The sequence below is a fragment of the Tursiops truncatus genome, chromosome 17, assembly GCF_011762595.2.
Source record: "Tursiops truncatus isolate mTurTru1 chromosome 17, mTurTru1.mat.Y, whole genome shotgun sequence".
Classification (NCBI taxonomy): Eukaryota; Metazoa; Chordata; class Mammalia; order Artiodactyla; family Delphinidae; genus Tursiops; species Tursiops truncatus.
The window spans coordinates 77,591,068-77,618,359 of record NC_047050.1 but is presented as its reverse complement, the minus strand read 5'-3'; the positions used below and the strand labels follow the sequence as shown (position 1 = coordinate 77,618,359).

General features: G+C 63.4%; 1 protein-coding gene and 1 long non-coding RNA gene across 10 annotated transcripts in view; one reads left to right on the top strand and one right to left on the bottom strand.

Annotated features, from left to right (window-relative positions):
• PLEC (plectin) overlaps positions 1-19,808 on the top strand; it is a 57,597-nt gene extending 37,789 nt beyond the window's left edge. For all 9 annotated transcript variants that reach the window (XM_073794260.1, XM_073794261.1, XM_033843127.2 and 6 more), the window contains 26 exons: positions 289-404; positions 482-588; positions 664-783; positions 862-957; positions 1,171-1,298; positions 1,552-1,645; positions 2,123-2,277; positions 2,363-2,633; positions 2,709-2,786; positions 2,889-3,050; positions 3,205-3,309; positions 3,430-3,525; positions 3,749-3,874; positions 4,994-5,146; positions 5,232-5,386; positions 5,470-5,596; positions 5,683-5,866; positions 5,952-6,109; positions 6,247-6,425; positions 6,763-6,901; positions 7,003-7,359; positions 7,442-7,525; positions 7,689-7,793; positions 7,886-7,984; positions 8,961-12,341; positions 12,444-19,808. In XM_073794260.1, coding sequence (XP_073650361.1) covers positions 289-404; positions 482-588; positions 664-783; positions 862-957; positions 1,171-1,298; positions 1,552-1,645; positions 2,123-2,277; positions 2,363-2,633; positions 2,709-2,786; positions 2,889-3,050; positions 3,205-3,309; positions 3,430-3,525; positions 3,749-3,874; positions 4,994-5,146; positions 5,232-5,386; positions 5,470-5,596; positions 5,683-5,866; positions 5,952-6,109; positions 6,247-6,425; positions 6,763-6,901; positions 7,003-7,359; positions 7,442-7,525; positions 7,689-7,793; positions 7,886-7,984; positions 8,961-12,341; positions 12,444-18,662 — 12,994 coding nt within the window. In that variant the 3' untranslated portion in view covers positions 18,663-19,808. The remainder of the gene's footprint in view (positions 1-288; positions 405-481; positions 589-663; positions 784-861; positions 958-1,170; positions 1,299-1,551; positions 1,646-2,122; positions 2,278-2,362; positions 2,634-2,708; positions 2,787-2,888; positions 3,051-3,204; positions 3,310-3,429; positions 3,526-3,748; positions 3,875-4,993; positions 5,147-5,231; positions 5,387-5,469; positions 5,597-5,682; positions 5,867-5,951; positions 6,110-6,246; positions 6,426-6,762; positions 6,902-7,002; positions 7,360-7,441; positions 7,526-7,688; positions 7,794-7,885; positions 7,985-8,960; positions 12,342-12,443) is intronic.
• The window catches only part of LOC109552684 (uncharacterized), a 148,805-nt gene that overhangs the window by 22,620 nt on the left and 98,893 nt on the right, over positions 1-27,292 (bottom strand). The gene's annotated exons all lie outside the window — the stretch shown is intronic.

Here is a 27,292-nt window from a genome sequence, read left to right as displayed (position 1 = left end):
CTGCGGGGGGCCCAGGCTGACCGGCACCCCACCCTGTGCCTGTGCCCACTGTAGGCCCCTTGAGCTCCTGGGGCCAGGGCCCAATGTGTGCAGCACCTGCAGGTGGGCTACCTGGGTGGGTGGGACTGGACGCTAGTGGGGTGGGGGTGTTTTTCAGGATGAGCGTGTGCTGGGGGTTCTGTGTCTCTGGGGGCCTGAGGAGAGCATGTCTTGTGCGCTGACCTGCCCGGTGGGCCTCGCTGCCCCTGTGTTCCCGCCTGCCTGCCCCACCCGCCCCTTTGCCCACAGGCCTACGCTCATCGACATGAACAAGGTGTATCGTCAGACCAACCTGGAGAACCTGGACCAGGCCTTCTCCGTGGCAGAGCGGGACCTGGGGGTGACAAGGCTCCTGGACCCTGAGGGTACGTGCCGCGGCCCCCGCCTCACTCTCTCCTCCCCTGCCGCTCGCTGAGGCCCCTCTGACCCTCCTCCCCCGCAGATGTGGACGTCCCTCAGCCCGACGAGAAGTCCATCATCACCTACGTCTCATCCTTGTACGATGCCATGCCCCGGGTGCCCGACGTGCAGGACGGGGTGAAGGCTAATGTGAGTGCCGGCCGGCAGGCCCGGGGCGGGCAGGGGATAGGCGGGCCCCTGACGGCCCGTCGCCCCCCTCCCCAGGAGCTGCAGCTGCGCTGGCAGGAGTACCGCGAGCTGGTGCTGCTGGTGCTGCAGTGGATCCGGGCACACACGGCGGGCTTCGAGGAGCGCCGCTTCCCCTCCAGCTTTGAAGAAATCGAGGTGGGTTTCTCTGCTTAGCCGGGGTCCCGTGCCCGCTGTGGAGCCCCAGGTTTGCCTGCTGACACCTCTTGTCCCCAGATCCTGTGGTGCCAGTTCTTGAAGTTTAAGGAGACGGAGCTTCCAGCCAAGGAGGCGGACAAGAACCGGTGCAAGGGCATCTACCAGTCCTTGGAGGTGAGGGGGGTCCTGGAGGGAGGGGAGCGGGGGGCATTCTGGAGGTGAGTGAAGCTGCCCGGGAGCCCGGGGCCTGTGGGGTCCCCTCCAGCAGGCTTGGCCCGGCCTTACCACAGAGCTGGGACCAGGACTGTTTCAGGTCGGGTGGGCCGGGGGCCCGGGTGACCCCCAAGCCTCTGCTGGCCCAGGCCTGAGCTAGGCCCCTGCCCACAGGGGGCGGTGCAAGCAGGCCAGCTCAAGATGCCCCCCGGCTACCACCCGCTGGACGTGGAGAAGGAGTGGGGCAAGCTGCACGTGGCCATCCTGGAGCGGGAGAAGCAGCTCCGCAGCGAGTTTGAGAGGTGGGCGGGCGCTGGGGTTGACGGGGCAGCTGGGCGGCGGGTGGGGCCCTGCGGTGGCAGGGAAGCCACCCGAGGGTGAGTCACTGCCTGGGGAGGAAATGCCCCCTCCCCGAGGCTGAGAAACCCACACTGAGCTGTGGGCCGCAGGCAGGCTGGTGGGCAGGCCGGGAGCAGGAGGGGAGCTGCGCTCTGCGGCGGGGAGCCTGGTGGCCAACGCCACTCACTGGGGTCCCGTGGCTGCTCTGGGCCGCAGACTAGAGCGTCTTCAGCGTGTCGTGAGCAAACTGCAGATGGAGGCCGGGTTGTGTGAAGAGCAGCTGAACCAGGCCGACGCCCTGCTGCAGTCGGTGAGGGGCGGGCTCGAGGGGGGGCCTGGGCGGGGAGGCTTGGGGGAGGGAGGCGGGCCCTGAGCGCTCCTCCCTCTGGGTGTGGAGCAGACTCTGACCGCTAGCTTCGGGCAGAGTTGGCTCCTGGGCACCAGGCCCGCCCTGAGCTGCTGCCCAGACCCGTGGGGCGCAGAGAGGCAGGACTGTGTGGGCCTGGACAGGGGCTCTCTTGGGGAGAACTTTCCAGGGGTGGGAGCTGGAGGATAAGACCACGAACCGTCCGGCTTCTGGGCCCTAGTGGAGGCCTTTGGACCCCGTCTTGGGTCCCCCAGAGAGGTGGGGGCTGCGGGTTTCGCCAGAAACATCAGAAGAATGTGCCGTGGTGGACGGGGAGGAAAGGGAAAGGATGGAGGTGGGCCTGGAGGCAGCGGGGGAGCCCCATGCAGGCAGGCGGGCGGCGGGGTGTCCAGGCTGTGAGTCAGGGCGACCACCTTGCAGGATGTCCGGCTGCTGGCCTCAGGCAAGGCCCCGCAGCGGGCGGGCGAGCTGGAGCGGGACCTGGACAAGGCGGATAGCATGATCCGGACGCTGTTCAACGACGTGCAGACTCTCAAGGATGGGCGGCACCCGCAGGGCGAGCAGATGTACCGCAGGTGGGCCAGGCCCCCGCCCACCCCCAGGGCCTGGGGAGGGCACCCCGCTTCCGCTGACCCCTCCTGACCCCTGCCCCGCCCACAGGGTGTACCGCCTGCATGAGCGTCTGGTGGCCGTCCGCACCGAGTACAACCTGCGTCTGCGGAGCACGCCGAGGCACCCCGAGCTCGAGGACTCCACCCTGCGCTACCTGCAGGACCTGCTGGCCTGGGTGGAGGAGAACCAGCGCCGGCTGGACAGCGCTGAGTGGGGTGTGGACCTGCCCAGCGTGGAGGCGCAGCTGGGCAGCCACCGAGGCCTGCACCAGTCGGTCGAGGAGTTCCGGACCAAGATCGAGCGGGCGCGCACTGACGAGGTGAGTGGGGGCCGGGCGGTGGGCGCGGGCCAGGTCCTGGCCGCCGCAGGCCTCACCTCTCCTCACCTCTCACAGGGCCAGCTCTCCCCGGCCACCCGGGGCGCCTACCGAGACTGCCTGGGTCGGCTGGACCTGCAGTACACCAGGCTGCTCGTGAGTGGCGGCCGGCTGGGATCCGCGGTGGGAGGGTGGGAGGGGGCGGGGGGGTGGGAGGGGGGCGCGGGGCTGACACACTCCCCGCCTGCCTGCTCACAGAGCTCCTCCAAGGCCCGCCTCCGGTCCCTGGAGAGCCTGCATGGCTTTGTGGCCGCCGCCACCAAGGAGCTGATGTGGCTGAGTGACAGGGAGGAGGAGGAGGTGGGCTTCGACTGGAGCGACCGCAACACCAACATGGCCGCCAAGAAGGAGGGCTACTCGGTGAGGCAGGTGGCCAGCCTCCGGGCCCTCCCCTCCCACGACTGCCCTCCCCAGTGCGGGTCCGGCTCCAGACCCCGGGTGGTGCTTGGCGGGAGATGGGTGGACCCCGACGCGGCCCTGGCACCACCCCTGAGAGCCCTTGCCTCCATGTTAGGCCCTGATGCACGAACTAGAGCTGAAGGAAAAGAAAATCAAAGAGATCCAGGGCACCGGCGACCGCCTGCTTCGGGAAGACCACCCTGCCCGGCCCACGGCAGAGGTGGGGTGGGGATGCGGGGACCCCCCCCGGGCCCCCCTGGTGTGGTGGGGCAGGGCTGGGGGGATCCCCCCGGGCCTCTGTGCGGGGCAGGGCCCGACGGGGCCACGTGCTGTGCTGCAGTCCTTCCAGGCGGCCCTGCAGACCCAGTGGAGCTGGATGCTACAGCTGTGCTGTTGTATCGAGGCGCACCTAAAGGACAACACCGCCTACTTCCAGGTGAGAACTGGGCTCCCCACCCCCCGGCTCTGCTGCAGTGACCTCGAGGAGCCCCTCCCCGTGTCCGTGCGGACGTGGATAATCGACCCCGCGCACTGCCCCACGGACCTCGCGTCAGAATCCTCCCCGGTTGTTGGGCCCAGCCCCTCCGGCCCGTGCTGGGGCAGCTTTGGCCGGGGGCTCTCGGCTGTTGGCCTAGCGTTACCCATTTCTGCCGCCGCAGTTCTTCTCGGACGTGCGGGAGGCTGAGGAGCAGCTGCGGAAACTGCAGGAGACGCTGCGCAGGAAGTATACCTGTGACCGTTCTATCACCGTCACTCGGCTCGAGGACCTGCTGCAGGACGCCCAGGTGAGCCGACCACCCGGGCCCCCGCCGAGCCCAGGGCCGTGCAGCCCGGCAAGAGACAGACGCTGAGGCCCGGCCTCTTGGCCTGTGGGGCTGGAGGGGCACAGGCGGCGGCAGGCATCGAGGTGGCAGGGTCCAGGGCCAGGGGGGCACAGGGAGAGGCTGGCCCGGTGTCTGGGCTGCATCGATGCTCTGGGAAGGTCCCTCTGGAGGCGGAGCGTGGTGACTAGAGGTGCCAGCAGGGGTCAGGAGGCACGATCCGAGAGCTTAGCGGCAGGGTCCTGGCCTGGGAGCAGGTGGCTGGCCAGAGCTGGTACGAGCCTCCCCCACCCACACAGCCCCTGAAGGGAGTAGAGGCCTGAGTCAGCTGCTCTGTTGCCAGCCACGTCACCACGGGCAGGTCCATCAGCATCTCGGGCCTGACAGTCTGAGGCAGGCGCAGTCGGGAGGGCTGAGGAGACGGGCAGGTCCATCAGCATCTCGGGCCTGACAGTCTGGGGCAGGCGCAGTCGGGAGGGCTGAGGAGGACACAGAGGCAGCTGAGTGTGCTGCTCAGGTGCCCTGGGGCAGGGAGTGATGGAGGATAGAGGAAGCTGGCAGGCCCTGCCGCCTGGAGCTCCTGTGGTCAGGAGTGGGGGTCAGCGAAGCCTGGGGTCCAGGAGGCCCCCTCAGTGGCAGCATCGGCCCAGGAGGGGGCGGGAGAGGTGCAGGCAGCTTCCGCGTGGACCCTGACCTGCAGCCTTGGACGGTCCTCCATCCCTCGGAGTGGCTGGATGGGAGGAGGTGGGCGACCTTCCACAGCAGGACAGGGGAGGGCAGAGGGGAGAGGACGCTGTGGGGCCCTCCCCTGAAGGACGCCACATGTGACGGGGGCTGGGGAAGCCCTTCGGTCCTAACTGGGAAAGAAGGAGTGTCGGCAGGACCGGGCGCCTGTCCTGGCTGAGTGCCGAGCCCCACAGCATTCTGGGGGCAGTTGGAAGGACGTGGGATCTCAGGGCGTTGCGGGGGTCCAGGGGTGCTCCTGCATTTCCCGGGGTGGGCACGTGGGTCCTCACAGACCCCCGTCTGGGTGCTTGGTGTCTGACGCCGGGTGATGGTCTCTGAGCTGCCCCTCCTCTGCAGGACGAGAAGGAACAGCTAAACGAGTACAGGGGGCACCTCTCGGGCCTGGCCAAGCGGGCCAAGGCCATCGTGCAGCTAAAGCCCCGCAACCCAGCACACCCCGTGCGGGGCCGTGTGCCGCTGCTGGCCGTGTGCGACTACAAGCAGGTGGAGGTGAGGGCTTGGCCGGGCAGGGCGGGCCGGGCAGGGTGGGCATGGGTGTGGGTGGGGCCACGCTGCGATGCTCTGACTGCTTCAGGTGACCGTGCACAAGGGTGACGAGTGCCAGATGGTAGGCCCTGCGCAGCCATTCTACTGGAAGGTGCTCAGCAGCTCCGGCAGCGAGGCCACCGTGCCCTCCGTGTGTTTTCTTGTGCCCCCGCCCAACCAGGAGGCCCAGGAGGCCGTCGCCAGGTGCGTGGTCCTGGGTATGCAACTGGAGAGGGTGGTGTCGGGCGGGTCCCCGGACACCCCTGACTGTGCCCCTGACCTGGCAGGCTGGAGGCCCAGCACCAGGCCTTGGTTGCGTTGTGGCACCAGCTGCACACGGAAATGAAGAGCCTTCTGGCGTGGCAGAGCCTCAGCCGCGACATGCAGCTCATCCGCTCCTGGTCCCTGGTCACGGTACGACCGCCCCGCTGGGCACTGTGGGTGGTGCCGGGCGGCAGGGGTCTTCCTGCGGCCGTACTCAGCCCTCGTGCCGTCTGCAGTTCCGCACGCTGAAACCAGAGGAGCAGCGCCAGGCCCTGCGAAGCCTGGAGCTGCACTACCAGGCCTTTCTGCGGGACAGCCAGGACGCTGGTGGCTTCGGGCCTGAGGACCGGCTGCAGGCTGAGCGCGAGTACGGCTCCTGCAGCCGCCACTACCAGCAGCTGCTGCAGAGCCTGGAGCAGGGTAGGCGGGTGCCGCCGGGGTGGGGGGTGGGGGGTGGCGGCGGAGGGCGTGGCTGGGGCAGCCTGTGAGCTGGACATGTCCGCAGGCGAGCAGGAGTCGTCCCTCTGTCAGCGCTGCATCTCAGAGCTCAAGGACATCCGGCTGCAGCTGGAGGCCTGCGAGACGCGCACCGTGCACCGCCTGCGGCTGCCGCTGGACAAGGAGCCCGCGCGGGAGTGCGCTCAGCGCATCACCGAGCAGCAGGCAGGCCCCGTCCACCCCCCCACCCCACCCCCACCCCGTGCTGCACCCTACCCCCTGCTGCACCCCACCCCGGCCTTGCACACGTGCTGTGTGCTGGGCGTGTGGGCTCAGCTCGCCTCCTGCTCCGTCTCTCGTAGAAAGCACAGGCTGAGGTGGAGGGGCTGGGCAAGGGGGTTGCCCGGCTCTCTGCCGAGGCCGAGAAGGTTCTGGCCCTGCCCGAGCCATCACCCGCTGCCCCCACTCTGCGTTCAGAGCTGGAGCTGACCCTGGGCAAGTTGGAGCAGGTCCGCAGCCTGTCCGCCATTTACCTGGAGAAGTGAGTGCACCTGACGGCGGCCGGGGGGCTGTGACCGAAGGGGCGTCTTGGGGAGTATATGGACTGGCAGGGCAACGGTGCCAACGAGGTGGGGTCCGCTGGGGGGTCTGGCCACGGGATGGCCGGTGTGGACCAGGGTGGGGGTCGCAGAGGTGGCTGGAGGGGTTCAGTCCTGGTGTGCCTTGCAGGCAGGGCTTCCTGATGACTGGATGTGGGGTGAGAGGGCTTGAGGGGCTATTAGAGGAGGACTTAGGGCCCCCCACCCGCGGGAGGGTCACTGGTGTGGAAGGTGTGTGGGCTGCACCCCAGCCCCGCTCTGAGCCCTGCTCTCCCGCAGGCTCAAGACCATCAGCCTGGTGATCCGCAGCACGCAGGGGGCCGAGGAGGTGCTCAGGGCCCACGAGCAGCAGCTCAAGGAGGCCCAGGCCGTGCCCGCCACCCTCCCAGAGCTCGAGGCCACCAAGGCTGCGCTGAAGGTACCGCCACAGGCCCGCGCCCTGCCGTGAGGACCCAGAGACGCCGGGGCCAGCGGCAGGGGCCTCGGGCTGAAACGGCACCCTCTTCTCTGACCCAACAGACGCTTCGGGCCCAGGCGGAGGCGCAGCAGCCTGTGTTCGATGCCCTGCGGGACGAGCTGCGGGGGGCGCAGGAGGTGGGCGAGCGGCTGCAACAGCGACACGGCGAGCGGGACGTGGAGGTGGAGCGCTGGCGTGAGCGGGTCGCCCTGCTTCTGGAGCGCTGGCAGGCCGTGCTGGCCCAGACCGATGTGCGGCAGCGCGAGCTCGAGCAGCTGGGCCGCCAGCTGCGTTACTACCGCGAGAGCGCGGACCCGCTGGGCGCCTGGCTGCAGGACGCCAAGCAGAGGCAGGAGCAGATCCAGGCCATGCCACTGGCCGACAGCCAGGCCGTGCGAGAGCAGCTACGGCAGGAGAAGGTAGGTGGGCCCCGGCCGGGCCGGTGGGAGCCGGGCGGGGGCGTGGTGCGCCCTCTGGCTGCTGACCACCCTGCTCTCCCAGGCACTGCTGGAAGATATCGAGCGCCACGGGGAGAAGGTGGAGGAGTGCCAGAGGTTCGCGAAGCAGTACATCAATGCCATCAAGGTGAGGCCTTTGCAGCCTCGTGTCCCAGGGGAGACGTGCAGGTGGTGGGCCTGGGACCTCAAGGGGGCCCCCCAGGCCAGGCCGTGCTGGGCAAAGCCTGTGGGCAGGTTCAGGGGCAGGGTGGGGAGGGCAGAGCTGGCGGCCAACCAGCGTGTCCCTGCAGGACTATGAGCTTCAGCTGGTCACATACAAGGCACAGCTGGAGCCGGTGGCCTCACCAGCCAAGAAGCCCAAGGTCCAGTCGGGGGCCGAGAGTGTCATCCAGGAGGTGAGGCTGAGGGGCAGGGCTGGTGGGTGGGCTGAGCCTGAGTCAGCAGGGGCAGGGCTGACTCTGGGTGCCTCCTCCCTCCCGCCCCCCAGTACGTGGACCTGCGTACCCGCTACAGTGAGCTGAGCACGCTCACAAGCCAGTACATCAAGTTCATCGGTGAGACTCTGCGGCGTATGGAGGAGGAGGAGGTATGACCCGCCGGGGTGGGAAGGCCATCCTGCTGCCCACCTTGCCCCAGATGTGGCCCCTAGGAGCCCGCCTGAGCTCTCCCCACGCCCTCCCCCCAACTCCCCGCAGCACGGCCTGTCCCCAGGCTCGCCTGACCTGCGGCCCAGCCCACCTTGGCCCGACGCCGCACTGCCCTCCCTGTGGCGGCTGCTGTGGCGGCTGGCATCTTCTCTTTCTCTTCTGTGTTGGCGCTTGCCCCCACCAGGCGTCCCACCGGCTCTCGTGTGTGTGCCTCCTCGGGACTCTGCATCGGGCTCTTTGCTTGGCCACTTGCTCTGCAAGAACCTTGGGCTGTTGGGTCATGGGGGCTGGGGAGGGGTGCCCCGAGGTGCTTGGGTGAGGAAGGGTACCTTCCCCGTCTTGTTCCTCCTGCCTCCTGGGTGACCCCTCCGTCTGGCCTACCTGCAGCTTCCTCTCTGCTCAGAACCGCAGGCTATCGAGTCCCCCTTCCGAACTGGCTCAGATCTGCGCTGATGTCCCACGCTGGCCACCCTGCCCCGCCGGGTCAGGGAGAGGGGCCCCGTGGCCAGAGCCAGGCCGCCGGGCATTCAGCGGTGCTCAGGCAGGGCTGTATGGCGGGCGCGGCTCCCAGGCCCTGTGAGCCCCTTGCTTTGCTTGCTCTCTCTCTCTCTCTCTCTCCCCCCCCCGGCCCCTGTCTGTGTGTCTCTGTCGCCTGTTTGCGGGAAGAGGGGAGAACATCTGGGTCTCCTATCCCCAGGCTGGTGAGCACTGTGGAGCCAGGTTGCGCTCGCTGCCCCAAGTGCCCTGGGTGGGTGCACGCAGCCTCCCTCGGCTGGGCCGGGACCTCTGTCCCCTCCCAACCCCTGCACCGCGCTGTCAGGGTGAGCTGTGGGGGCACCGTGTCGTGTGCTGGGAGCCCCTGCTCCGTGCTCACTCCTCTCTCCGGTTTTCTCCCTCTCTCTGCTGCGGCCGCAGAGGCTGGCTGAGCAGCAGCGGGCAGAGGAGCGGGAGCGACTGGCCGAGGTGGAGGCCGCACTGGAGAAGCAGCGGCAGCTGGCCGAGGCGCACGCACAGGCGAAAGCACTGGCAGAGCGCGAGGCCCAGGAGCTCCAGCGGCGCATGCAGGAGGAGGTGGCACGCCGGGAGGAGGTGGCGGTGGATGCGCAGCAGCAGAAGCGCAGCATCCAGGAGGAGCTGCAGCACCTGCGGCAGAGCTCGGAGGCGGAGATCCAGGCCAAGGCCCGGCAGGTGGAGGCGGCCGAGCGCAGCCGGCTGCGGATCGAAGAGGAAATCCGCGTGGTGCGCCTCCAGCTGGAGGCCACCGAGCGCCAGCGCGGCGGGGCAGAGGGTGAGCTGCAGGCACTGCGTGCGCGGGCAGAAGAGGCCGAGGCGCAGAAGCGGCAGGCCCAGGAGGAGGCGGAGCGCCTGCGGCGGCAGGTGCAAGACGAGACCCAGCGCAAGCGGCAGGCGGAGGCCGAGCTGGCCCTGCGTGTGCAGGCAGAGGCTGAGGCGGCTCGCGAGAAGCAGCGGGCCCTGCAGGCGCTGGAGGAGCTGCGGCTGCAGGCAGAGGAGGCGGAGCGGCGCCTGCGGCAGGCAGAGGCAGAGCGGGCACGCCAAGTGCAGGTGGCCCTGGAGACGGCGCAGCGCAGCGCCGAGGCAGAGCTGCAGAGCGAGCACGCCTCCTTCGCCGAGAAGACGGCGCAGCTGGAGCGCACCCTCAAGGAAGAGCACGTGGCCGTGGTGCAGCTGCGGGAGGAGGCCACGCGGCGGGCACAGCAGCAGGCCGAGGCCGAGCGCGCCCGCGCGGAGGCTGAGCGGGAGCTGGAGCGCTGGCAGCTGAAGGCCAACGAGGCGCTGCGGATGCGGCTGCAGGCGGAGGAGGTGGCGCAGCAGAAGAGCCTGGCACAGGCCGAGGCGGAGAAGCAGAAGGAGGAGGCGGAGCGGGAGGCGCGGCGGCGCGGCAAGGCAGAGGAGCAGGCCGTGCGGCAGCGCGAGCTGGCCGAGCGGGAGCTGGAGAAGCAGCGGCAGCTGGCGGAGGGCACCGCGCAGCAGCGCCTGGCGGCGGAGCAGGAGCTGATCCGGCTACGGGCCGAGACGGAGCAGGGGGAGCAGCAGCGGCAGCTGCTAGAGGAGGAGCTGGCGCGGCTGCAGCGGGAGGCGGCCGCGGCCACGCAGAAGCGCCGGGAGCTGGAGGCCGAGCTGGCCAAAGTGCGGGCTGAGATGGAGGTGCTGCTGGCCAGCAAGGCGCGGGCCGAGGAGGAGTCACGCTCCACCAGCGAGAAGTCCAAGCAGAGGCTGGAAGCCGAGGCCGGCCGGTTCCGCGAGCTGGCGGAGGAGGCCGCCCGCCTGCGCGCCCTGGCGGAGGAGGCCAAGCGGCAGCGGCAGCTGGCGGAGGAGGATGCTGTGCGGCAGCGGGCGGAGGCAGAACGGGTGCTGGCCGAGAAGCTGGCCGCCATCAGCGAGGCCACACGGCTCAAGACGGAGGCGGAGATCGCGCTCAAGGAGAAGGAGGCGGAGAACGAGCGCTTGCGGCGGCTGGCAGAAGACGAGGCTTTCCAGCGGCGGCTTCTGGAGGAGCAGGCGGCCCAGCACAAGGCCGACATCGAGGAGCGGCTGGCGCAGCTGCGCAAGGCGTCGGAGAGCGAGCTGGAGCGGCAGAAGGGGCTGGTGGAGGACACGCTGAGGCAGCGGCGGCAGGTGGAGGAGGAGATACTGGCGCTCAAGGGGAGCTTTGAGAAGGCGGCCGCCGGCAAGGCGGAGCTGGAGCTGGAGCTGGGGCGGATCCGTGGCAACGCCGAGGACACGCTGCGCAGCAAGGAGCAGGCGGAGCAGGAGGCCGCCCGGCAGCGGCAGCTGGCGGCAGAGGAGGAGCGGCGGCGCCGCGAGGCCGAGGAGCGTGTGCAGAAGAGCCTGGCGGCCGAGGAAGAGGCCGCGCGGCAACGGAAGGCCGCGCTGGAGGAGGTGGAGCGGCTCAAGGCCAAGGTGGAGGAGGCGCGGCGCCTGCGTGAGCGAGCAGAGCAGGAGTCGGCTCGGCAGCTGCAGCTGGCCCAGGAGGCCGCCCAGAAGCGGCTGCAGGCGGAGGAAAAGGCGCATGCGTTCGCAGTGCGGCAGAAGGAGCAGGAGCTGCAGCAGACGCTCCAGCAGGAGCAGAGCATGCTGGAGCGTCTGCGGAGTGAGGCCGAGGCGGCCCGGAGGGCGGCAGAGGAGGCGGAGGCAGCGCGGGAGCGGGCCGAGCACGAGGCGGCGCAGTCCCGGCGGCAAGTGGAGGAGGCGGAGCGGCTGAAGCAGTCGGCGGAGGCGCAGGCGCAGGCGCAGGCGCAGGCGCAGGCTGCCGCGGAGAAGCTGCGCAAGGAAGCCGAGCAGGAGGCGGCGCGGCGGGCGCAGGCAGAGCAGGCGGCCCTGCGGCAGAAGCAGGCGGCCGACGCCGAGATGGAGAAGCACAAGCAGTTTGCTGAGCAGGCGCTGCGGCAGAAGGCGCAGGTAGAGCAGGAGCTGACGGCTCTGCGGCTGCAGCTGGAGGAGACCGACCACCAGAAGAGCATCCTGGACGAGGAGCTGCAGCGACTGAAGGCGGAGGTGACGGAGGCGGCCCGCCAGCGCGGCCAGGTGGAGGAAGAGCTGTTCTCGCTGCGCGTGCAGATGGAGGAGCTGGGCAAGCTCAAGGCCCGCATCGAGGCGGAGAACCGCGCGCTCGTTCTGCGCGACAAGGACAACACGCAGCGCCTCCTGCAGGAGGAGGCGGAGAAGATGAAGCAGGTGGCGGAGGAGGCTGCGCGGCTGAGCGTGGCGGCCCAGGAGGCGGCGCGGCTGCGGCAGCTGGCGGAGGAAGACCTGGTTCAGCAGCGGGCCCTGGCAGAGAAGATGCTCAAGGAGAAGATGCAGGCGGTGCAGGAGGCCACGCGGCTCAAGGCGGAGGCAGAGCTCCTGCAGCAGCAGAAGGAGCTTGCCCAAGAGGAGGCCCGGCGGCTGCAGGAGGACAAGGAACAGATGGCGCAGCAGCTGGCACAGGAGACGCAGGGCTTCCAGAAGACTTTGGAGACAGAGCGGCAGCGGCAGCTGGAGATGAGTGCCGAGGCGGAGCGGCTCAGGCTGCGCGTGGCCGAGATGAGCCGGGCTCAGGCCCGTGCGGAGGAGGACGCCCAGCGCTTCCGGAAGCAGGCGGAGGAGATAGGCGACAGGCTGTACCGCACGGAGCTCGCCACGCAGGAGAAGGTGACGCTGGTGCAGACGCTCGAGACCCAGCGGCAACAAAGTGACCAGGATGCCGAGCGCCTGCGGGAGGCCATCGCGGAGCTGGAGCGCGAGAAGGACAAGCTCAAGCGGGAGGCGCAGCTGCTGCAGCTCAAGTCTGAGGAGGTATCTCCCCGCGCGTGGGCAGGGATCTGGGGCGGGGTCTGCTCTCGGGCAGGTGCTCCCGGAGGCCCGCGTGGCCCTGACCGCCCCCTTCCCCCTTCGCAGATGCAGATGGTGCGGCAGGAGCAGCTGCTTCAGGAGACCCAGGCCCTGCAGCAGAGCTTCCTCTCCGAGAAGGACAGCCTGCTGCAGCGGGAGCACCTCATCGAGCAGGAGAAGGCCAAGCTGGAGCAGCTCTTCCAGGACGAGGTGGCCAAGGCGCAGCAGCTGCGTGAGGAGCAGCAGCGGCAGCAGCAGCAGCTGCAGCAGGAGAAGGAGCAGCTGGCGGCCAGCATGGAGGAGGCCCGGCGGCGGCAGCGCGAGGCCGAGGAGGAGGTGCGGCGCAAGCAAGAGGAGCTGCGGTGCCTGGAGCTGCAGCGGCACGAGCAGGAGAAGCTGCTGGCGGAGGAGAACCAGAGGCTGCGTGAGCGGCTGCAGCACCTGGAGGAGGAGCGCCGGGCTGCACTGGCCCACCCGGGGGAGGTCGCTGCCTCTCAGGCTGCGGCCGCCAGAGCCCTGCCCAATGGCCAGGACGCAGCCGACGGCCCGGCCGCCGTGGCAGAGCCTGATTACGCCTTTGACGGCCTGCGGCAGAAGGTGCCGGCCCAGCGGCTGCAGGAGGTGGGCATCCTGAGCACAGAGGAGCTCCAGCGGCTGGCGCAGGGCCGCACCACGGTGGCTGAGCTCGCGCAGCGGGAGGATGTGCGCCACTACCTGCAGGGCCGCAGCAGCATCGCCGGCTTGCTGCTGAAGCCTGCCGACGAGAAGCTGACCATCTACGCGGCCCTGAGGAGGCAGCTGCTGAGCCCGGGCACAGCCCTCATCCTGCTTGAGGCCCAGGCGGCCTCAGGCTTCCTACTGGACCCCGTGCGGAACAGGCGGCTGGCCGTCAACGAGGCCGTGAAGGAGGGCGTCGTGGGCCCTGAGCTGCATCACAAGCTGCTGTCGGCCGAGCGCGCCGTCACTGGCTACAAGGACCCCTACACCGGGGAGCAGATCTCCCTCTTCCAGGCCATGAAGAAGGACCTCATCGTCCGGGAGCACGGCATCCGCCTGCTGGAGGCCCAGATCGCCACGGGCGGCATCATCGACCCCGTGCACAGCCACCGCCTGCCCGTGGACGTGGCCTACCAGCGCGGCTACTTCGACGAGGAGATGAACCGTGTCCTGCAGGACCCCAGCGACGACACCAAGGGCTTCTTCGACCCCAACACACACGAGAACCTCACTTACTTGCAGCTGCTGGAGCGCTGCGTGGAGGACCCCGAGACGGGCCTGCGGCTCCTGCCGCTCACAGACCAGGCTGCCAAGGGTGGTGAGCTGGTCTACACCGACTTGGAGGCCCGGGACGTGTTTGAGAAGGCCACCGTGTCCGCTCCGTTCGGCAAGTTCCAGGGCAGGACGGTGACCATCTGGGAGCTCATAAACTCCGAGTACTTCACGGCCGAGCAGCGACGGGACCTGCTGCGGCAGTTCCGCACGGGCAAGGTCACCGTGGAGAAGATTATCAGGATCGTCATCACCGTGGTCGAGGAGCACGAACAGAAGGGCCAGCTCTGTTTCGAGGGCCTGCGTGCCCTGGTCCCTGCTGCGGAGCTGCTTGAGAGCAGGGTCATTGACCGTGAGCTCTTCCGCCAGCTGCAGCAGGGCGAGCGCTCCGTGCAGGAGGTAGCCGAGGCGGAGGCCGTGCGGCGGGCCCTGCGGGGCTCCGGCGTCATTGCGGGTGTGTGGCTAGAGGAGGCAGGGCAGAAGCTGAGCATCTACGAGGCCCTGAGGAAAGATCTGCTGCAGCCAGAGGCAGCTGTGGCCCTGCTGGAGGCCCAGGCCGGCACCGGGCACATCATCGACCCCACCACCAGCGCACGGCTGACTGTGGACGAGGCAGTGCGCGCCGGCCTCGTGGGGCCCGAGCTACATGAGAAGCTGCTGTCGGCCGAGAAGGCTGTGACAGGCTACAAGGACCCGTACTCAGGGCAGAGCGTGTCCCTGTTCCAGGCCCTGAAGAAGGGTCTCATCCCCAGGGAGCAGGGCCTGCGTCTGCTGGACGCCCAGCTGTCCACAGGTGGCATCGTGGACCCCAGCAAGAGCCACCGTGTGCCCCTGGACGTCGCCTGTGCTCGGGGCTACCTGGACAAGGAGACCAGCACCGCCCTTTCAGCACCCGAGGACAACGCCAAGACCTACTACGAGCCCCGTACGTGGCAGCCCGTCACCTACAGCCACCTCCAGCAGCAGTGCCGCCCCGACCAGCTGACGGGGCTGAGCCTGCTGCCGCTCTCGGAGGAGGCTGCCCGGGCCCGGCAGCAGGAGCTCTACTCCGAGCTCCAGGCCCATGAGGCCTTCCAGAAGGCCACTGTTGAGGTCCCCGTGGGCAGCTTCCAGGGCAGGACGGTGACAGTGTGGGAGCTCATCAACTCCGAGTACTTCACGGCCGAGCAGCGGCAGGAGCTGCTGCGCCAGTTCCGCACGGGCAAGGTCACCGTGGAGAAGGTCATCAAGATCCTCATCACCATCGTGGAGGAAGTGGAGACCGTACGGCGGGAGAGGCTCTCTTTCAGTGGCCTCCGAGCCCCTGTGCCGGCCAGCGAGCTCCTGGCCGCCGGGGTCCTCAACAGCACCCAGTATGAGCAGCTCAGGGATGGCAAGACATCGGTCAAGGACCTCTCGGAGCTGGACTCGGTGCGGACACTCCTCCAGGGGAGCGGCTGCCTTGCTGGCATCTACCTGGAGGACTCCAAAGAGAAGGTGACCATCTACGAGGCCATGCGGCGCGGCCTGCTCAGGCCCAGCACCGCCACCCTCCTGCTTGAGGCCCAGGCAGCCACTGGCTTTCTGGTGGACCCTGTGCGGAACCAGCGTCTGTACGTGCACGAGGCCGTGAAGGCCGGTGTCGTGGGCCCTGAGCTGCACGAGAAGCTGCTGTCGGCTGAGAAGGCCGTGACAGGCTACAAGGATCCCTACTCAGGCAGCACCATCTCTCTCTTCCAGGCCATGAAGAAGGGCCTGGTCCTCAGGGAGCACGGCATCCGCCTGCTGGAGGCCCAGATCGCCACGGGCGGCATCATCGACCCCGTGCACAGCCACCGCCTGCCCGTGGACGTGGCCTACCAGCGCGGCTACTTCGACGAGGAGATGAACCGTGTCCTGCAGGACCCCAGCGACGACACCAAGGGCTTCTTCGACCCCAACACGCACGAGAACCTCACTTACCTGCAGCTGCTGGAGCGCTGCGTGGAGGACCCCGAGACGGGCCTGCGGCTCCTGCCGCTGAGAGGGGCAGAGAAAGCAGAGGTGGTGGAGACCACGCGGGTGTACACCGAGGAGGAGACCCGGAGGGCCTTCGAGGAGACACAGATCAACATCCCTGGGAGCGGCAGCCACAGTGGCTCCACCATGTCCCTGTGGGAGGTGATGCAGTCGGACCTGATCCCCCAGGAGCAGCGGGCCCAGCTGATGGCCGACTTCCAGGCCGGCCGCGTGACCAAGGAGCGTATGATCATCATCATCATCGAGATCATCGAGAAAACCGAGATAGTCCGCTCACAGAACCTGGCTTCCTTCGACCACGTCGGCCGCCGCATCACCGCCGAGAACCTGTACGAGGCCCGGGTCATCTCCCGCGAGTCCTACGGCCTGCTCCGGGAGGGCGCCAGGAGCCTCCGCGAGGTGCTGGAGGCCGAGTCCGCCTGGCACTACCTCTACGGCACGGGCTGTGTGGCCGGCATCTACCGGCCCAGCTCCAGGCAGACGCTGACCATCTACCAGGCCCTCAAGAAGGGGCAGCTGAGTGCCGAGGTGGCCCGCCAGCTCCTAGAAGCACAGGCGGCCACGGGCTTCCTGCTGGACCCGGTGAAGGGCGAGCGGCTGGCCGTGGATGAGGCCGTGCGGAAGGGCCTGGTGGGCCCCGAGCTGCACGACCGGCTGCTGTCGGCTGAGCGGGCCGTGACCGGCTACCGTGACCCCTACACGGAGCAGACCATCTCGCTCTTCCAGGCCATGAAGAAGGACCTGATCCCCACCGAGGAGGCCCTGCGGCTGCTGGACGCTCAGCTGGCCACGGGCGGCATCATCGACCCGCGTCTAGGCTTCCACCTCCCGCTGGAGGTGGCCTACCAGCGCGGCTACCTCGACAAGGACACGCACGACCGGTTGTCAGAGCCCAGCGAGGTGCGCAGCTACGTGGACCCCTCCACGGACGAGCGCCTCAGCTACACGCAGCTGCTCCGGCGGTGCCGCCGCGACGAGGCCAGCGGCCAGCTCCTCCTGCCGCTCGCGGACGCCCGCAAGCTGACCTTCCGCGGCCTGCGCAAGCAGATCACGGTGGAGGAGCTGGTGCGCTCGCAGGTCATGGATGAGGCCACGGCGCTGCGGCTGCAGGAGGGCCTGGCCTCCGTCGAGGAGGTCTCCAAGGACCTGCAGAAGTTCCTCGAGGGTACCAGCAGCATCGCTGGCGTCCTCGTCGACGCCACCAGGGAGCGGCTGTCGGTGTACCAGGCCATGAAGAAGGGCATCATCCGCCCCGGCACGGCCTTCGAGCTCCTGGAGGCGCAGGCGGCCACCGGCTACGTCATCGACCCCATCAAGGGGCTCAAGCTAACCGTGGAGGAGGCCGTGCGCGTGGGCATCGTGGGTCCCGAGTTTAAGGACAAGCTGCTGTCGGCCGAGCGTGCCGTCACCGGCTACAAGGACCCCTACTCCGGGAAGCTCATCTCCCTCTTCCAGGCCATGAAGAAGGGTCTGATCCTGAAGGACCACGGCATCCGGCTGCTGGAGGCCCAGATCGCCACGGGCGGCATCATCGACCCCGAGGAGAGCCACCGCCTGCCCGTGGACGTGGCCTACCAGCGCGGCCTCTTTGACGAGGAGATGAATGAGATCCTGACCGACCCCTCGGACGACACCAAGGGCTTCTTTGACCCCAACACGGAGGAGAACCTCACCTACCTGCAGCTGATGGAGCGCTGCGTCACTGACCCCCAGACGGGGCTGCGGCTCCTGCCGCTGAAGGAGAAGAAGCGGGAGCGGAAGACATCCTCTAAGTCCTCGGTGCGCAAGCGGCGTGTGGTCATCGTGGACCCGGAGACGGGCAAGGAGATGTCGGTGTACGAGGCCTACCGCAAGGGCCTTATCGACCACCAGACCTACCTGGAGCTGTCCGAGCAGGAGTGCGAGTGGGAGGAGATCACCATCTCCTCATCGGACGGCGTGGTCAAGTCCATGATCATCGACCGCCGCTCGGGCCGCCAGTACGACATCGATGAGGCCATCGCCAAGAGCCTCATCGACCGCTCGGCGCTGGACCAGTACCGCGCCGGCACGCTCTCCATCGCCGAGTTCGCCGACATGCTCTCAGGCAACGCCGGCGGCTTCCGCTCACGCTCGTCCTCCGTGGGGTCCTCCTCTTCCTACCCTATCAGCCCCGCTGTCTCCAGGACCCAGCTGGCCTCCTGGTCCGACCCCACCGAGGAGACGGGCCCCGTGGCTGGCATCCTGGACACGGAGACGCTGGAGAAGGTGTCTATCACAGAGGCCATGCACCGCAACCTGGTGGACAACATCACCGGGCAGCGTTTGCTGGAAGCGCAGGCCTGCACTGGGGGCATCATCGACCCCAGCACCGGCGAGCGCTTCCCCGTCACCGACGCCGTCAACAAGGGCCTGGTGGACAAGATCATGGTGGACCGCATCAACCTGGCCCAGAAGGCCTTCTGCGGCTTCGAGGACCCACGCACCAAGACCAAGATGTCGGCCGCCCAGGCCCTGAAGAAGGGCTGGCTCTACTACGAGGCAGGCCAGCGCTTCCTGGAGGTGCAGTACCTGACGGGTGGCCTCATCGAGCCCGACACGCCAGGCCGCGTGGCCCTGGACGAGGCCCTGCAGCGCGGCACCGTGGATGCCCGCACCGCCCAGAAGCTGCGCGACGTTAGCGCCTACTCCAAGTACCTCACCTGCCCCAAGACCAAACTCAAGATCTCCTACAAGGACGCGCTGGACCGCAGCATGGTGGAGGAGGGCACGGGCCTGCGGCTGCTGGAGGCTGCCGCCCAGTCCAGCAAGGGCTACTACAGCCCCTACAGCATCAGCGGCTCCGGCTCCGCGGCCGGCTCGCGCTCCAGCTCGCGCACCGGCTCCCGGGCTGGCTCCCGTCGCGGCAGCTTTGACGCCACCGGCTCGGGCTTCTCCATGACCTTCTCTTCCTCGTCCTACTCGTCCTCGGGCTATGGCCGCCGCTACGCCTCAGGGCCCGCGCCCTCCGCGGGGGGCCCCGAGTCAGCGGCAGCCTGACCCCTTCCTGCACCCCGCCTCCCGCTCTGCATGTGGCCAGACTCCCCGCCCAGGTGCTGGGGTCTTTAATGTTTCAAGGTGTCTTCCTCCCAAGCGGTGCCTAAAGTTTAACCAAAAAGTACAGACTAACACGTTAACATGTATCTGTTGTCCAGACAGCCTGTCTCTTGGGGGCCGGGGCCAGTCCAGCCCCACTGACCACCTCGCGCCCCCCACCACCCCCCCACCCCAGGTCTCCCCGCTTCTCTTTACCTGCCACTCACCACAGCCAGGTGCCTTGGAGGGTCCAGAGCTGGGCCCCCAACTCAGCCCTCTCATCTCCCCAGGGGGGTTCCATCTGGGCGAGGTTCCCCCAGCCCTGTAGGCCAGCCCCCCCCAACCCCCAGCCACCTGCTCGGGTAGCAGGGCCCTCAGCGCCAGCGTTTTCTCCTGTTTCCGGGACTGACCTGCTTGCTCAGTGGGCCTTGCTGGGGAGGGAGGGAGGGAGTCCTGGGTCAGCCATCTCTTCTAGGCTGCCCAGGGAAGCCCCTTCCCCATGGGAAGATGAGGGTCCAGTCTGCAGACCCAGCTGGCCCGGGCCAGGCCCCAGCCTGTTCCCGGCTCCATTCCCAGCCCCCAACCTGTGCCCGAGACCCCACGCCTCTGGCTTCAGCCTTCCAGCCTCAGCTCCCTAGTAAGTGCCTTCTGTGTCCCCCTTCGCACCCCAGGCCCCGAGGACCCAGACCTGGGGTGGGAGACAGACCCTCCTGGTGAAAGGCTCACCACTGCCCAGCTCTTGGGCGTGCCGGCCGGGAATGACTGGGCTTCTGCAGGCCTCTTGCCCTCCGTGGGCCCACTGTCCCCTGGAACCTGTGGAACCCCACCCTGGGTGCTGCCTGCCTGCCTGCCTCTCCCAGGGCTCCTCAGTCCCTGTGTTGGGCCTGGGGACAAGGCAGCCCAGCCCGGTGCCACCAGTCCTGCCCCATCCAGCCCCGCGCCCTGGTGGCTTCTGCCCCCGCCTCTGCTCTCCGACTGAGCTTTGCACGTCCCACTAACCCAGGTAGGTGGCGGGTGGAGGCCCAGGCTTCGGCTGCCTCTGAGGACAGAACACTAACCCGACCACGGCGGGCCTGCGGCGCTCGCCCAAATAAAAGCAATTCCAACTTTCCCGCGGGTCCTGTCTCACTTTTTGTCCTGAGGTCAGCTTGTGTGTTGGGCTAAGGGGGTGCTGCGGCCCCAGGCTCTGAGCTTGGCCACTGTGTCCTGGCCTGGGGCAGAAGAACCGGGTCTCGTGAAGACGCTGGCCGGGGGCTGCACCCCTCAGAGAAACCCAGGCTGAGTGACCCAGAGCATAGGGCGAGGTGGAGGCCGGGCCAGCTGGGGCCTGCTCAGCCCAGGTGGTGACCTGTCCCTCGGCCCAGCCCCCCAGGCTGGGTTTGTGATTGGCGCTTACGTCTGAGACGGGGGTCTTAACGTGCCCTTCGGTCGGTCGTTGATTGTGTGGAAGAGGCAGCGTGACCCCTGGGTAAGGTGGTCCGTGTCGGCCAAGGGTAACCCTCCAGAGAAGGGTGCAGTCACGAGCCTGAGCGGCGGCGGTGGAGGAGGGTGAGTGGGGCAAGCCACCCGGTGAGCCACTGGCTCTGAGGCCATGAGGCCCTGACCCATGCCATCTCCCTGCTTTGCCCCAGGGGGTGGCCCCTCATCCTTGGGGGTCTAAAGTCCTGGTTACCCAGCCCTTGTCGGGCTCTGCTCTCTTGCCCACTTGCAGTTAAACCTGGGCGTGGAAGTACCAAGATGCCTGGGGCAGCAGCCCTGCCTCCATGGGTGGTCAGGGTCCTCCCGGCCAGGACGGTGCCCACCTGGCCTGCTGGTCTACAGCAACGAGCAGCCGCCTGGCCAGGTGGTAGCCGTGGCTGTGAATTGAGTGGGACACTCCCGCCACGCCCCGGGTGGCCATGTTTTCCTTCGCCGACCAGGACCGCGAGGGTCTCACAGCCTGAAGTTGCGGGGACGAGAAGCACCTGCACTGCGGCGGGTCCCGGAGCCTGTTGGGGCTGGGCCGCTTCTGCTTCCACTCCTGGGTTCCCAGACCCGGTGGGCCGCCTTCTGGGGTCATTGACTCAAGGTCACGCCCACATCCGGAAGGACGGTGCTGCAGTCCCTCAGGGTGTCAGCTACTTCCTTATGAGGCCGTCCAACATTCTGCCAGGCCAGCAGCTTCCTGTAGGCCTGGAGCCCTGCGGTACCCCCGTGCCGGAAGAGGGGTCTGAGGTCCAAGGTGATGTTTTGCAGGAACCCGCAGGTAGGCTGAGAGGCAAAGGCAGCCGAGCTGAAGTGGTCAGTGTCCCTCTTGCTGGGTGGCCTCGGGCCAGGCTGGGAGGGGGTGTGTCGCCAGCCTGTGCTTGCTGGGCCGGCGCGGTTGTGAGCCCGGCACCCATTGGGCAAGTCCTGCGGTCCGTGGGCGGCTCAGTGGCTCCTCACGCCGCTCCCAGCAGACGTCAGCACGTGATGCAAGACCTCACTCCCGTGGCCGCCAGCACCTCGTTCCCGTCCTCCACCCCTGATGCTCTCAGGCCCTGACCAGCCGGCCCGGCCGTTCCTCCTGGCCACGCGGGAGCCGCTGTCCTCTCCGCTCCGGGGGTCACCCAGTGCACTGCAGAAGCTCCAGCCAGGGGTTTCCCCAGCCACTGTTGGCAGCCCCGAGTGGGGCTGTGCCTGCGTGCGGCCCGACACACCACACGTGCCATGGTGCACCCGGCCAGGCCTCCTCCTCCGTGCCCTCGTGGGGACCCTCTGCAAGGCTGTGGTCTGGCAGTAGTGGGGGAAGTGGTGGTGCGGGCCACCTGCTCATGTAGCCCTCTGGCTCTGCGTGAGCCAGGGCCTGGCGTCCACTCCCCCTTACCCTAAGCCCTCGCCCAGCCCGCCAACTGTGTGTCGGTGGGTCTCAGGGCACCAGCTCCAGACGGGAGCTGTGGTCGCACCGTCACCCACGTCCTGTGGTCAGATGTGCAGCCCCCCAGCCCCAGGAGCACTCTAGGAACAGCTCTGTGGGGTCCGCACGTGCTCTGTCCTCACTTCAGAGCTGGGGCTCTCCTTTGGGGCCTCGCCGGAGACCCCACATCATGTTCTTGCTGCCAGGGCTGCCGCAACAAATACCACAGGATAGGGGCTTTTAAATGACAGAAATGTACTTCTTCTCAGTTCTGGAAGCCGAAGTCTGCGATCAGCTCGTCAGCAGGGAGGGATGGGAATTCCCTGGCGGTCCAGTGGTTAGGACTCCGCACTCTCGCTGCTGAGGGCCCGGGTTCGATCCCTGGTCGGGGAACTAAGATCCCACAAGCAGCGCAGCGCAACCAGAAAAAAAAAAAAAACAGGCAGCAGGGCTGGTTCCTCCTGAGGCCTCTCTCCTTGGCACGTGGATGGCCGACTTCTCTCAGTCCTCATGGGGCCGTCCTCTGTGTGTGTCTATGTCTCGACCTTCTCTTCTTGTGAGGACACCTGTCGGATTGGGTTGGGGCCACCCTCATGACCTCATGTACCTTGATCACCTCTTTAAAGATGCCATCTCCAGACACAGTCCCCTCCTGAGGTCCAGGAATCAGCCCTGCAGCACGTGGATTCGGGGCACACGGTTTGGGCCACGCCCCCACCATGGTACCTGTGCCCTCCCCCTGCCCATACGCGGCACGTTTCACCACATATGCTCTGAGCACCAGTCCTGCTCTAGGTGCTGGGACTGACAACGTCCACCGCCGCCGGAGGTGAGCCGTGGGCGTCCAACCCCAAACCCTGCTGTGGAGGATGCTTCCGGGACCACGCCCGGCACCACCTGTCTCAGATCAGTTCTCCAGAAGCAGAGCCCACGACGGCGGTCCAGGTGCACCTGGTTTACGGGGGCTGTGCTCTCGGGAGAGGGTGTGAGAAAAGCAGTGGGCGAAGGTGTGGCTTCGGCGAACCCCACCAGGCGTGGCCTGATCCGTGGGTGTCACAGGACTGTGAGTTTCACCTCAGAGAGCTGTTTCTCCAGCGACAAGGGGTCTAGGCTGATATCCCCCCTCCAGCCGTGGACTACGGGCTGCCCTGGGTGGGGGCAGGCGGCTCCCAGGCACCTGTTAGCCAGGCAGCTCTGTCGTCCAAGGGCACCTCTCGCTAAGGGCGCTGGTGTGAGTCCACAGCAGCTGGGGGATGGGCACACCCACCCCCCAAGATGGGCTCTGAGTGGATCACCAAGTGCACCTGCTTAAACAACGACACCTTCACAGCGGCAGCAGCATGACAGACCCAGACACCCCGGAAAACCCTCCCACTGTAAATCTCCCACTGTAAACCAATACCTTGTCAGGTACCTGAGGTCACAAGAAAGAAAAGGAAACCCTCAGGGGTGAAAAATGAAGCAGAACTTCAGCGTGGGGGCTGACACTTCCCTGAGGGGTCTGCTGACCCTAGAAACCCCAAACCTCGGGCTGCCTCAGATCCTCAGGGGCAAGAGCGAGGGCCTGGGCCGCACAGGCAGGTGCTACACGACGCCTGTGTCCCCAGTGGGCTCTGCGTAGTGAGCACGTGCGCTCGCGACACCCCAGCACGGGCAGATGCTGACGGAAGGAACCTCCCTGGGTGCAAAAAAAAGTCTCCACTGGACATTTGTCACCTCAGGTCTTCTGCCTGTACGTTCTGGGGAAGCCCACGTGGAGAAACTCAGCCCGCGTGGCCCCAGGTGGGCTGTGGCTGTGCCTGACCTGAGCGAACACAACCTTCTCTGGGGATCTTGCCCGCAAGGCCTCACGGGATTCCCAGAGATAAAACCCAGTCTTTCAAACACGATCTCACAATTCCAAATTACAAGGCAAATGAAACCAAACCATTATGAGTAAGTCAGCATAAACAAAAGCAGAATTAGAACCCAAGGGACTTAGGACATTGGATTATTCAATAAAGAATATATAGTAAGTTTGCTGAAAATGGTTATGAAGTGAAAGAATTTACAATATGAGAAATGAGACTCCATCTAAAAAGCTCAAGAAGATTGTGAAGGAACTTAGTTGAACTTCTAGGAATAAACCATATAATAATGTTGAAACCTCAGTGGATTGATTCAGCAGTGGGTTAGACGCAGTTGAAGAAGAGTAAATTGGAAGATAGATCCGAAAAAGTTACTCAGAATTCATTCCAGAGACACAGGGAAATATGAAAGAGGTTAACAGACAGCATATAACACAATACTCTAACATCGGTCTAACTGTAGTTCTAGAAGATCCTGAAGGAAATAGGGAGATAATTTTTGAAGAAATTATAGCTGATAATTATTTTCCAAAATGATGAAAAGCATGGGTCATTATATCCAAGAAGCACAATAAAATCCAGTCGTGGCAAATGAAGTATCCATATCAAAACACACTGTAGCAAAATCATAGAAAACCAAAGACAAAGAGAAAAAATTTTATTTTATTATTATTATTTTTTTTGGCTGCACTGCTTGGCTTTCGGGATCTTAGTTCCTCGACCAGCGACTGAACTCGGGCCACAGCGGCGAAAGCGCAGAGTCCTAACCACCGGACCACCAAGGAAGTCCCTGAGAAAAAATTTTAAAGCCGTCAGAGAGAAAAAACAGATTACCCACAAAAGGATGACATTTAAACTCATTAGCAAAAGTGAAATCTTCTTAAAGTGTGGGCCATGCACCATGGATCTTTTGGAAACGCAGGATCCTGGGGCCCTGCCACAGGTCCACCGAGTCACAATCTGCATTATAACAAATAAGCACATTAATGCCATTTAAAAATAAACTTTAAATTGTAGAATAGTTCAAGAGTTACAGAAAAATAGTGATGATAATACAGAAAGTTCCCATATACCCCATACTCAGTTTTTCCTATTAACATCTTATAGTAATATGGTACATATGTCACAATTAGTGAACCAATATCTTACTGTCAATTAAAATCTGTATTTTAGTCATATATTCTTCTTCTTATTTTTTACCTAATGTTCTTTTCATGTTACAGGATCTCATCCTGGACACCGTATTACATTTCGTCATCATATTACCTACCTTAGGCTCCTCTTGGCTAAGATGGTTTCTCAAAACTTTGCTTTTGCTGACCTTGACAGTTTTGAGGAGGACAGGTGAGGTATTTTCCCACATTAATGCTTGAGAAGCACTAAGCTAAATTTGTGTCAAGCTTTACCACTTAAGAAATAAGGTGAATAAAGATGTCCACTTTTCCCACATCTGTTGAGCATTGTATTTGAGATTCTAGCCAGGGCAATAAAGCAAGAAAATGAAATAAAAGTCAGCAAGATTGGAAAAGAAGAAGTAAAACTCTCTTTATTTGCAGATGACGTGATTTTCTATATAGAAAATCTTAAGGATCTACTAAAAAAACTATGAAACCCAATAAACAAGTTCAGCAAGTTTGTGGGATACAAGATCAGTATACAAAAACCAATTATATTTCTATACATTTGTAATGAACAATTTGAAAATTAAAAAAAGAATTCCATTTAAATAGTATCAGAAAGAATAAACTTGGGAATAAAGTTAGCAAAAGATATGCAAAACTTATATTCTGAAAATTACAAAGCATTGTTAAAAAAAATTAAAGAACTAAATAAATGGAAAGGCATCTCATGTTCATGGATTGGAAGACTTAATATTGTTCAGATAGCAGTACTCCTCAAATTGATCTACAAAATAAATTCCTATAAAAATTCCAGCTACATTCTTTGCAGAAGTTGACAAGTCAATCCTAAAATTCACATGGATATTAAGGAATTCAGAATAGTCGAAACAATCTTGAAAAAAAAAGAACAATATTGGATGAATCACACTTCCCAATTTCAAAATTTACCTCAAATCTACAATAATCAAAACAATGTGATGTTGGTATGACGATAGACATATAATTGGATGAAATAGAACTGAGAGTCCAAAACTAAGCCGATATATCTACGGTCAATTGATCTTTGACAAGGATACCAAGCCCATTCAACAGGGAAAAGAACAGTTTTCTCAGTAAATGGTGCTGGGAAAACTGGATACGCATATGCCAAAGAATTAAATTAGACCCCTACCTCACACTGTACACATAAATTAAATCAAAATGGATCAAACGCCTAAATGCAAGAGTTTTAGAAGAAAACATAGACGTAAATGTTCATGACCTTGGATTAGGCAATAATTTTTGTTTGTTTGGTTTTGTTTTCTTTTGTTTTCGGCCACGCCGCACGGCATGCAGGATCTTAGTTCCCCAACCAGGGATCAAAACTGTGCCCCCTGCAGTGGAAACATGGAGTCTTAACCACTGGACCACCAGGGAAGTCCCCTAGGCAATAATTTTTTGATATGACACCAAAAGCACAAATGATCCATGGAAACAATAGATAAATTTGACTCTATCAAAATTTAAAACTTTTACACATCAAAGGACACCATCAAGAAACTGGAAAAAAAACCTCAGTGTGGGAGAAAATATTTAGATATCTCATATAATCTGAGAAGGGCCTTGTATCCAGAATACATAAAGAACACCGACAACTCAATAATAAAAAGACAAAAACCCAATTTTAAAATGGGCAAAGGAGCTCAACAGATATTTCTCCAAAGAGGTTTACACATGGCCAAAAAGCATATGAAAAGATGCTTAATGTCATGAGCCATCAGGGAAATGTAAATCAAAACTACGATAAGGCACCACTTCCCAGCCAGTAGGATGGCTATGATAAAAAAAAAAAAAAGACAAATAACAACAGGAGAGGATGTGGGGCAGTTGGAACCCTTATACCTTGTGAAAATGGAAAATGCTGCAAGAGCTGTGAAAATCACCAGTTTCTGTCAGTTTCTCAAGAGTTAAACATAAAGTTACCATATGACTGGGCAGTCCCACACCTAGATATCTACCCAAGATAAGTGAAACATATGTCCACACAAAAACTTGTACACAAGTGTTCACAGCAGCATTACTCATAATAGCCAAAAAGTAGACATATGTCAAATGTCCAACAAGTGATGATGGGTAAATAAAAGGTAGTACATCCATACAATGGAATGTTAGCTAACATAATAGGAGTGGACACTAATGCCTGCTACAGCAATGCTGCGTCAGTAGAGGAACCTTGAATGGACACTAATACCTGCTACAGCAAGGCCGCATCAGTAGAGGAAACTTGAATGGACACTAATACCTGCTACAGCAATGCTGCATCAGTAGAGGAACCTTGAATGGACACTAATGCCTGCTACAGCAAGGCCGCATCAGTAGAGGAACCTTGAATGGACACTAATGCCTGCTACAGCAATGCTGCATCAGTAGAGGAACCTTGAAAACGTTATGCTAAGTGAAAGAAGCCAGTTATAAGAGACCATCTATCGTATGAATCCATTTATGAGAAATGTCCAGAATAGGTACATCTATAAGGACAGCAAGTAGAGTAGTGGCTATCTAGGGCTGGGGAGAGGGATTGGTAGGAAGTAGGGAGTGACTGTTAACGGGTACAGGATTCCTTTGGGGGTGATGAAGATGTTCTGAAACGGACGGTGGTCTCACAAGTCTGTGAACGTGCTAGAAGCCATCGAATGATGCACTGTCGGGGCGAGTTGTACAGGGTGTGGATCGCATCTCAGTAACGCTGTCCTTGTAAAGAAGAAATCGTTT